Source organism: Manacus vitellinus, unplaced genomic scaffold (assembly GCF_001715985.3).
Source record: "Manacus vitellinus isolate BGI_N305 unplaced genomic scaffold, ASM171598v3 scaffold_32_pilon, whole genome shotgun sequence".
Classification (NCBI taxonomy): domain Eukaryota; kingdom Metazoa; phylum Chordata; class Aves; order Passeriformes; family Pipridae; genus Manacus; species Manacus vitellinus.
In genome coordinates, this window is record NW_021940460.1 from 7,609,063 (window position 1) to 7,618,975 (window position 9,913).

Sequence of the window (9,913 nt, forward strand, 5' to 3'; positions counted from 1 at the left end):
AGGGTGTGAGCGCCGTGGGGCTGGAATGTCCGTCTCTCCGTGGCTGGGAGGAGAGGCGCCGGGCACCCCTGCCTGCTGCTGCCGTGTCTGGGTCCCGGGCTGGCGGGACTGTGTCGGCTCCTCCGTTGAACCGGGATAGCCCCTCCCAGTGCCCCCCAGTGCTCTGAGTGTGCCTGTAGCGATGGCAGCGCGAGGGTCCATCCTACCCCTGGGTGTAGGGTGGTGGAAAGGGGGGACGCCTTGCCTGTCCCCCTCTATCCCAGAGCAGGATTCTTGCTGGCTGTTGCAGGGAGTGGGGCTCTGGCTTTGCCCGCTGGCACAGAGTTGTGGGGGATGCAGCCTCTGTTTAGGGTCCAGGCTGGCATCCTCACCTCCTGAGCAGAGACCCCCAGTTCACCAGGATGGGGATCCCTCTCTCAGGACTGGGCATCACAAGGCAGCACCCTCTGGTGTAAAGGGGGTGGGAGCCCCCCACAACTCAGCACAGGGTGAGGAGGTGGCAGCTTTTCTTCCTTTCCCACAGCTCGAAACTTGGCCCCTCTTGGCACTGGCAGTTTGGGGAAGTGCTACAAAGTGAAGGGAAAACCCAGAGGCATTGGCCTGTCTGGAACCAGCCTGAGGAAACACACTAGTGGCTAGGCATGGGGAGCAGCACTGTGAGTGGGCTCTGTGCCTTTGCCTGCCCAAAGAGTCAGGGAGGAGAAGGAGGGTCTGGCTGCTTCCAGTGAAATGTGCCTCTGAAGAGCCTCCAGGGCTGGTTTCCTGCTGGGAGGTTGCATGGCAGGAGAAAGGGGGGGTCTGTGCCCCATGTTTGAAGCAGCTCTGCTGCCCTGCCCCAGATGGAGCTTCACCTCCCATGCAGTCATGGGAGGCTGTGGGGAGGGGACTCAGGGCAGTGGCGTTGGGATGGTGCTTTGGCCCAGGCATTCTCTGTAGGTGGGGGTTTTGCTGCTGCTGAAGCAGCCTGGGTTCCCCTGGCACCCAGGGGTGGCTGGGGTGGTGGGTACAGGGTGTCCCATGGGGTGGCAGAGCGGGCAGAGCAGGGATAGGACCCACTGCTGAGCCAAAAGGGAAACTGAAAAAGCTGCTGTGGGTGACGAGCAGCTCTTCTGCTCCACAGCCACCACCGGTGTTGGTGCACCACGCACGGGGGGGTCCTTTGCCATGGTGGGGTGGGGGATGTGCTGACAGAGTTGTGGTGGGACATCCCATCCAGCAGTCAGGGTGGAGTGGTGTCACCGTGGCTGTGACCACCACTACAGCCTGGCCGTAGTTCCCCAAGCCCCCAGCGCAGCAGGGAGCGGGGCTGTGGCACTGGTGGCTCACCACTGCCCCGGCAGTGACATGATGGTCCAGCTGCTGCTGGCTCTCTGCAGAACGGATCCCAGATGCTCACCCAGGGCTCTGTGCAGACCAGGGTGGGAGAGGGGCCAGGGGTCCGGGAGGGGTGGCTGTTGACACCTTCTCTCTCCCCTCAGCGCTGCTGTATAAACCCATCGACCGGGTGACGCGGAGCACCCTCGTCCTGCACGTGAGTGTGACATCAGTCCTGGGGTAGGGGTGTGACACCAGTCCTGGGGTAGGGGTGTGACACCAGTCCTGGGGTGGGAGGCTCTGTCTCTCTTGCTCCGGGGGACCTGCAGCCATGGGGAGTGCTGATGGGGGTTCGCCAGGGTGGGTGCTCTCCAGCTGCTCACCTGTGCCTGTCCCCTTCCAGGACCTCCTCAAGCACACCCCAGCCGACCACCCTGACTACCCACTGCTCCAGGACGCCCTCCGCATCTCGCAGAACTTCCTGTCCAGCATCAATGAGGACATCGATCCCCGGAGGACAGCGGTCACCACCCCCAAGGGCGAGGTGAGCCAGTGAGGTGGGCAGTGGCAGGGCACAGGGTGAGGGCTGAGCCCTCTGCCAGCCCCTGGCTGGTGTCTCCACTCTGAGGAGCTCCATGGTGCTTGGCCAGGAGATGGAGGGGCTCCTCTAAACCCCCAGAGCAGTTCTGGGTACAATGTTAGGGCTCTGCCTGGTCCTTGCTGCTTGCTGGTGCCCTATTGACTCAAAATAGCACCCAGAGAACACGGACCTTCCCATACTCCTGGTGGCTGAGCCACAGAGAGGGACAGGAGCACCCACTCGCACAGTTGGTTGCCCTTTGCTCCCTGCCCGCTCTCAGAGCAGCCCCACTGCCCCACAGACCCGGCAGCTTGTCAAGGATGGCTTCTTGGTGGAGCTGTCGGAGGGCTCGCGGAAGCTGCGGCACGTCTTCCTCTTCACCGACGTGCTGCTCTGTGCCAAGCTGAAGAAGACGGCGGTGGGGTAAGGAGGGTGCTGGGCACAGGGGGAATGTGTCACAATCCTCTGTCCCCCAGTGGGCTGGAGGATGTGCCAGGGAGGGGGTCAGGCATCAGTCAGTATCCATGCCCTGTCCACAGGAAGCAGCAGCAGTACGACTGCAAGTGGTACGTGCCCCTGGCCGACCTGGTGTTCCCCTCGCCGGAGGAGTCGGAGCACTGCCCGCAGGTCCACGTCATCCCTGACCATGAGCTGGAGGACATGAAGATGAAGATCTCAGCCATCAAGAGCGAGGTGCAGAAGGAGGTGAGAGCAGGGTGTGGGAGCTGCTGCTGGGCTGGGTGCCTTCCTTGGGGTCGGGGATGGGACATGGGGACCAGGGGCACCTGTGAAAGCTCCTCTCTGCTCCCTGTCTGCAGAAAGCCAACAAGGGGCAGAGCCGGGCCATCGAGCGCCTCAAGAAGAAGATGTTTGAAAACGAATTCTGGCTGCTCCTCAACTCGCCCGCCATCCCCTTTCGCATCCACAACCGCAACGGGAAGGTGAGGAGGGTGGGCTGGGGGCCGGGCTCAGCCCTGCCTGCACACAGACTGACACATCCCCCTCTCTCTTACAGAGCTACCTCTTCCTGCTGTCCTCTGACTACGAGCGGTCCGAGTGGAGGGAGGCCATCCAGAAACTGCAGAAAAAGGGTAAATTTGGGGCTGCTGAGGCCCTCATGGTGTTCCTGGCTCCACCAGGGGCCACAGGGAGGTCCCACAGGATCCCAGCCTGCTGCTTGCCAGTTCCCATGGCCAACACTGGCTGCATCCCTCTGAAGCTCCTCTCCTGTCCTCTCACAGACCTCCAGGCCTTTGTCCTGAGCTCAGTGGAGCTCCAGGTGCTCACAGGATCCTGCTTCAAGCTACGCACTGTCCACAACATCCCGGTCACCAGCAACAAGGATGGTGAGTATCCACTGGGTCCTGCTGGGGACCGTGGTGTGCAGGGGACAGCTTCCCACCAGGTGGCACTGCTGGAGCAGCGTCGGGTTCCCAGGCAGAGCCATCCCAGCTGCAGCACGAGGCTGCTTTTGGAGTCTCTCCAGAACCCCAGTGGGCTGGGCAGAACCAGAGTGTCCCCAGGGTGAGACCCAGCCAGCACTACTGGGAACCTCCCCCAGGGCTGTCCAGCAGCAGGAGAGCTTGGGATGTCGGCAGGGAATACAGAACTTAGGGACAGCCCTCAAGGGGGTTGGGGACATTTGGATGTCACTGCAGGTACCCAGTACTTCCTGTGGCCAAGGCTGCCTTGGGGACAGCCCTGGGGCATGAGAGGTGTCAGCCAAGCCCTGACACAGCCTCTGCTCTCCCATCATAGATGATGAGTCCCCTGGGCTCTACGGGTTCCTGCACGTCATTGTCCACTCTGCCAAGGGCTTCAAGCAGTCTGCCAGTAAGTGTGGGTGCCCCCCCTGCTCCGAGGGGCCGGTGTGATCGGAAGAGTTGGGGTCCAGCATGTGGCCCCACTCTGTGGTCCCCGGGGAGCTGGTGGGGATGTTCCTCAGGTGCTGAGCAGTGTCTGCTCCCCCAGACCTTTACTGCACGCTGGAGGTGGACTCCTTCGGCTACTTCGTCAGCAAAGCCAAGACCAGGGTTTTCCGGGACACCACAGAGCCACAGTGGAACGAGGTGAGGGAGGGTGGGATGCAGGCAGGGGATTGCACTCCCCATTTCCCTTCAACCCCAGTTTTGGAGCTGCTCTGGGGTGCTGGGGTTGAGCCACCCTCACTCTGCACCCCAGGAGTTCGAGATCGAGCTGGAGGGCTCCCAGTCCCTACGCATCCTCTGCTACGAGAAGTGCTACGACAAGACCAAACTCAACAAGGACAACAATGAAATCGTGGACAAGATCATGGGCAAAGGGCAGATCCAGGTATGTGCTGGGGCTTTTGGGGCATTTTCTTACCCAGCAGTGAACCTCTTGAGGCCAGAGCTGGGAAGGCTGCTCTAGAGTTATGCCTGGGATGAGAGAGTTATGCCTGGCAGCATGGACAGGCAAATCTGCTTTTGGGAACGGGGTACAGGGATTGTGGGATTGAAGGCAGTGAGGTTGGTGGGCATCAGGGATGTGGATGATGGTCCTGGGGCACAGTGGCTGCAGGAGGAGGTTGAACAAAATGAGGAGTCCTGCAGAGGTGGCAAAGCCAGACCTGCCCCCCAAGATGTGCATCCAGTCCCAGCTGGGCTCAAGTGTTTCTGTTCCACTGCCTCCTGTGCTGTGGGCCTGGGGGGCTGTGGAGAGGGGGTTGGCAGCTGCCCCAGAGAGAGCTTTGAGCGTGCAGCCCCCCATCCCTCCCCTGTCCCACTCTGCCACCATCTGCCTTCCCTGTGCCTCCATCAGCTGCTGTTATAGCAACGGGGGTTTCCAGGGCAACGACTGAGCTGCTTCTGATTGGTGGTTGCCAGGCAGGGAAGGATGGAGGCCTGGGCTGCCCTGAGATGCTCCCAGGTGAGCAGGTCTGGGAGGATGGAGTGAGGGCCAGGCAGCCCCCAGAGCCCTCATTCCCCCAGCACCCACCTTGGCCAGGCTGCAGGGACACCCAGGGCAGCAGAGGATGGTTTGAGATGGGGGTGCCCCTGTGTTTTCCTGGTGGGGACCACCAGGCTGGCTGCCTTCCCAGCTGTGCTGGGGACAGTGTCAAGCTTGGGACACAGCCCTCAACCCCAGGCCACTTCAAAGGGCCCAGTGTGGCTGCCTGCTCCGTGGGAAAGCAACTGAGGGCAGGTCCCAGGGGAGTGGGGAGCAGCATGGAAACTCTGCTGGGAAGGGGATGCTGTGGGGGACAGCACCAGCAGGGTGGGAGATGGGGGCTTGGCTTCACCAGTGGCTTGTTCTTACCTGAAATCACCCATCTGTTGCCCTCCCTCTGGGAAACAAGTGGTGTGGGGATGGCACTGGGCCAAGCAGGAGGGCCGGGGCAGGGAAGGGGCTCGATGTCCCGCGGGGATCAGTCCAGCTGTGCTCTCGGAAATAGCCTGGATCAACAAACATGAGTCATGCTGGGAGATGCGGGGGTCGGGACAGGGACAGCACAGCTCGTACCCGCTGTGCAGAAGTCGTGGGGGAAGGAAGGGAGAGAGAGAAGGCCCTGGGGCTGCTTATCCCGAGGAGGGCCTGGCTAGATGGAGCAGTCTCAGGGTTGGGGCTGTCCTGCTGTCACCCAGAGCCTCAGCTTGTCTCTGCCTCTGGGGTGGAGTGGGTGGCAGGGCAGGACAGCTACGAGCAGAATGGGCAGCACTACTAGTGGGTCTGTGGGTTGTGGCCAAGCCCCAGTGCTGCCCCCCTGCCCTCTCCCTGAGCTGTTCAGGCAGAGGTGCTGCCCTGGGTGGTCCTTACCCTGTCTGGTCTCTGGGCTCATGATGAGCTGCTGCTGGTTCCAGATACCAGCACTGGCATCAGGAGCTTGGCAAAGGTCCGCGGTGTTTTGGGGGCTGCCAGGATGGCTGCACCCCCCCAGCAGCCAGCCCTGTGCCCACTGCCCAGCTCTAATCTGGCCACGCAGGCACATGGGTTGGTCACAAAAGCAGCTTATCAGCACCATGGACTGGTGGGAGTGGGTCAGTGTGTGAGGGGGTTGCTGCAGCCCCTCTGTGTGGGCAGTGGGGGCCTCCCAAGGCTGCAGAGATGCCATGGGTGGGAGTCACGTCCTGCCAGCACAGAGGACATGGCTGGGTCCATGGAGTGGCTGGGGTTGGCACCAACCTCCTCTCAAGCATCCTGGCAATGAGCCCTTAGGGGTCTGCAGTGTGGTGAGCCTTGGACCCCTACCCTGAGCCTTGTCCCTGTTGCTGGTGGAGGGTGGGCACCCCGTGCTGTGCCACTGGCTGTAGGGTGGAAAGGCATGAATCCTGGTTGGCATTAACCCTGTTTAGTTGTTGTTAACCCTGTTTTGTTTGGGGTTTCTAAGGTTGGAACGTGCTGTGGTCGAGGTAGAGCTGCCGTAGGGGGCTTGTGTCCCCTGTGCTGCAGGGCTCAGCCTTGCTCTGAGCTGTCCCAGTTGCTCCCAGCAGCTGGTCTGTGTCTGGTGGGTGCTGGCAGGGGTGTGTGGCGCTGTGGCAGGGTGGCAGACGGATGTTGGGGTGGGCAAAGCAGGCTGTGAGTGCTTGTGCCCATATTGCAGAGGAGAGAGGCTGGGGCGTGTGAGGAGGTGGGCGGTGGGTGCATGAAGGGAGGGCCTCAGGGTGATGGGGCAGCGCTTTTCTCAGCCCGTTTGATGCACAGGGGGATGTGGCTGTTGGAGCAGAGTCTGTGTTGTCATGGGCACGGTGCCTGCTGTACCCTCAGGGAATTGCTGCCTGTCCGTCTGTCTGTCGCTGGCGGAGGCTCTGGAGGGGGAGATTTGTGGTGTTGGGGCTCGCCAGACCTGCAGGGATCCACGGGGTGACCCATATGGACTCCTGGGGCTGCTGAGGGATGAACTGGGGGGCAGTGCGAGTGCCCCCCAAGCCTGCACCTCCCCATGTTCCTGCCTATCAGAAGCAGCAGGCAGGGACTCTTCAGGGCTTCCATCCCCCTGCCCGCATCACCCCCTGGCAGTGGGGCTGACAAGGGCCAGGGTACTCTGAGGGGCCATGGTAGGTCCCCACTTATCCCTACGCCTGACAGGAGACCCCAAAAGTCCCATCCCTGTGCCACTTAGTGGGAGCAGGAGAGCCAGCCTGGCTCCTTCTCGGAGCCGGGAATGCTGCAGCCACCAGCGGCGATGCCTCCGGGGCCGCGACTGCCGCTGGCGCTGCGAAGCGGATAACAGGGAAGGGATAACAGCGGATAACGACGGATGACGGCGGCGGGGAGCCCAGTCAGCCCCCCCAGCCTTCCCGAGCGGCGGCGGGCGGCAGGGCGAGAGTTAAACGCGTGGGGGCCGCCGGGGGGGGGGCTGCCTTTGAGTCACTTCCTCGCAGGGGGAGGGAGGCTTTTGGGGCTGCCGAGCTGCCTCGACAGCCTGGCTCACACCCTGAAGATGAGCCCTGCCCGCTCGCCTCCCCGCCGCCCCAGCCGGGCTCCCCTCGCCGGCCCCCGCTGACCTCCCCCCGCAGCAGAAAGGATGCGGGCGCTCTCCTAACCCAGCCCCGGGCACCTTTCCCGGCCACGCTCGTCTCGCCTGCCCGGAGCCGAATCGCGATGACGGAGGTGCTGGTGCAGCCGGAGGGCAGCCCCGGCCCCGTGGGCGAGCAGCCGGAGCGCGGCGTGGAGGAGCCCGAGGGGAAGCGACCCCCCAACACGGGCGCCCGCCTCTGGGGCAGAGTGCGCAGCAAACTGCTCCGGCAGAAGGTGCTTCTCGGGGGGAAAGGGGGGAATGGCTGGAGGGGACGGCGCTGGGCTCTGGGTGGGCTCTGGGTGTCGCTGGGCTCTGCTGTGCATGGGTTTTTGGTGGGCAGTTTTGTGGGGTGAGGGGCTCTGCCATAGGGGGCTTGTGGGGAGAGCGAGTGCTGTGTGGTCCGTGCACAGAGCTGTTTGGGTGCTTTGGGAGCTCTTAGATGCAGTTGGCAGCCTGTGAGGTGCTTGTTTTCCTCCTTCCCTGTCCCTCTGTGTGCTGGGGAGCTGGGAGGGCTGAGCTGTTTACACAGAGGGGTCCTGCAGAGGACGGGCAGGGAGTCCCACTGCTCAGCCCCGGGGCTTGCCCAGGAGGTAGAGATGCTTGTGGGCTGACCAGGGGTGGGCTCCTGGGGTGCTACAGCACCCGGTGCCTGTGTATCCCCTCTTCCTTGATCTGCAAACCCTCCTCCCGGGTCCATCCAGGCTTCCCTCAGCTCGCAGCTGTGTCGCAGCCACATCAGCCAGTGCTGCCCGTCTTTGTGGGAGGACAGGGGTGGGCAGGGGAGGGGGACAGCACCCTCACAGGCCGTCCCAAAAGCCCCATGGGAACCCCTGGGGATTTCCCTGCGTGGGGTCCCCCTGTGCAGGGAGATGCTGGCCCGGGTCTCAGCTGTGACCACGGGCAGGAGCTGCCTGGGCCCGTGGGGGTTCGGTTTGGCAGCGGCGGGGCCGCCTGTGACGCAGCGGCATTAACCTCGATTCTGTGCCGCTGCTCCGCAGAGGGATTAAGGGGCAGCGAGGGCTGTGTGGGGAGGCTGCCTGGGGGCTGCCGCCGGCTGTTGCTGGGTCAAAACAAGAAGGGGTTTAGTTTCTCAACCCCACACATCCCCATTGTGGCCGCCAGCTTCCCTGCTGGCTGCTGCCCGGGAGCGCTGGGGCTGCAGAGCAGGATGTGACCCCGGCACGGTCCTGATGTGCCGCGGGCGCTGCTGCTTCTCAGGTCGCTCTCAGATGGGGCTGTGAATCGCTGCTTTTTGGGGGGCTGTGCTTTGCCACTGGCAGCCTTTGCTGGTGGGGGGGCTGCTCTGCCCCACAGCACCGGTCGGCTCAGAAACTGTCTGTTCCCTGAGGAGGGAGCTGCTGGCCTGGAGGTCTGGTGGGGAACTGCTTGCTGGAGCCAGGGTGTCCCTGGGTGTTCATGGATGCAGCGCTGATGGGAAGCTGTAGCAGCTCCTCTGGGATCCTGCTCCCCAGGGCTGTGGCAGAGATGACCTGGCTCACTGAGTCACCAGTTTGCTTCCGATTGCTTCACCCCAGGCTGACAGTTGGGTGACCTCATGGGCGTGAGGTGTGAGGAAGGGACATGCCCAGCCTGGCAGCCCCTGCCCTGCTGCAGCAGCCTGGCACTTGGGGCCCTGGAGAAGCCACCATGAGGGCTTGGAGCCCTCCCAGTTCCTTACCTGGGAGCTTTCGGGACCCAGCACTGCCTGGGTCTGTCTTGGCTGCCACTGCCCATGTAGGAACTGTATCCACAGTGCCACAGCCTGGAGGTGTCTTGAGGACAGAATTCCAAGATGTGGCCTCATCCCCTCAAGTCCAGAGTCACCCCATGCACAACACAAGCAGCAGGCAGTGGGGTCAGCACCAGCAGGACCGTGGGTCCCTCTGCCACTGGAACCTCCCCAGGACACACCAAGTGCTGCTGGGCTGCTGGGATGTTCATCACCTGCCATGCTGCCACCTGTTCCTCCTCAACCTGGGGCTTTGTCCTACAAGCAAACACCTTTGGATAATTTGGGAAACCAGAATGATAGCATATCCTTGTGCCAGGAGCAAGGGTTGTTTCACCTCACCATGGATGAGAGCAGCACTGCAGTGGATGCTGGCTTGGCACAGATACCACCACAGCTGAGAGTGCCTGAGATGCAGGAGGGAGTGGCCTGAGAGGTGCTGGTGAGCTGGCTGAGGTGTTTCCCCAAGCACAGGCTGGTGTTTGAAGCCATCTGACCCGCCCTAGAGGAGCTGACACCTCATCCTGCACAGCGCTGGCACGGAGGCTGCTCCCCAGGGTTCCCAGCCCAGCAGTTCCCCACTGACCTGGGATGTCCCTGCATCATGCTGGAGCAAGGCAGCTCCCTTTGGAGGAGAAGGAGATGGTGGTGGTAGCTGAGATGGGGTGTTTGCCAGCGCTGTGTGGGCAGGAGCTGCCTCTGGCTCTGTGGGTGGATGCTCCCATCCATCCTCCCACGCCTGGAGACGAAGCATTGGACGTGGCTTTGCTTCCCTTGGGGTTTGGGCAGCGTGGTGGGCTGCCTGCTGTGC

General features: G+C 62.7%; 1 protein-coding gene and 1 long non-coding RNA gene across 3 annotated transcripts in view; one reads left to right on the forward strand and one right to left on the reverse strand.

Annotated features, from left to right (window-relative positions):
* LOC108640412 overlaps positions 1-5,304 on the reverse strand; it is a 7,438-nt gene extending 2,134 nt beyond the window's left edge. Inside the window, exon 1 of the long non-coding RNA XR_001921161.2 lies at positions 5,174-5,304. This is a non-coding gene — a long non-coding RNA (uncharacterized LOC108640412). The remainder of the gene's footprint in view (positions 1-5,173) is intronic.
* ABR (ABR activator of RhoGEF and GTPase) overlaps positions 1-9,913 on the forward strand; it is a 30,638-nt gene that overhangs the window by 14,842 nt on the left and 5,883 nt on the right. Inside the window, exons 7-16 of one of the 2 annotated variants that reach the window (XM_018076748.3) lie at positions 1,479-1,531; positions 1,718-1,858; positions 2,196-2,317; positions 2,434-2,599; positions 2,713-2,835; positions 2,910-2,985; positions 3,136-3,240; positions 3,653-3,727; positions 3,866-3,963; positions 4,076-4,207. In XM_018076748.3, the coding sequence (XP_017932237.1) occupies positions 1,479-1,531; positions 1,718-1,858; positions 2,196-2,317; positions 2,434-2,599; positions 2,713-2,835; positions 2,910-2,985; positions 3,136-3,240; positions 3,653-3,727; positions 3,866-3,963; positions 4,076-4,207 (1,091 nt within the window). Of the gene's footprint in view, positions 1-1,478; positions 1,532-1,717; positions 1,859-2,195; positions 2,318-2,433; positions 2,600-2,712; positions 2,836-2,909; positions 2,986-3,135; positions 3,241-3,652; positions 3,728-3,865; positions 3,964-4,075; positions 4,208-7,119; positions 7,607-9,913 lie in introns of those variants that run through there. The other variant, XM_008930461.4, reaches the window with a different exon arrangement.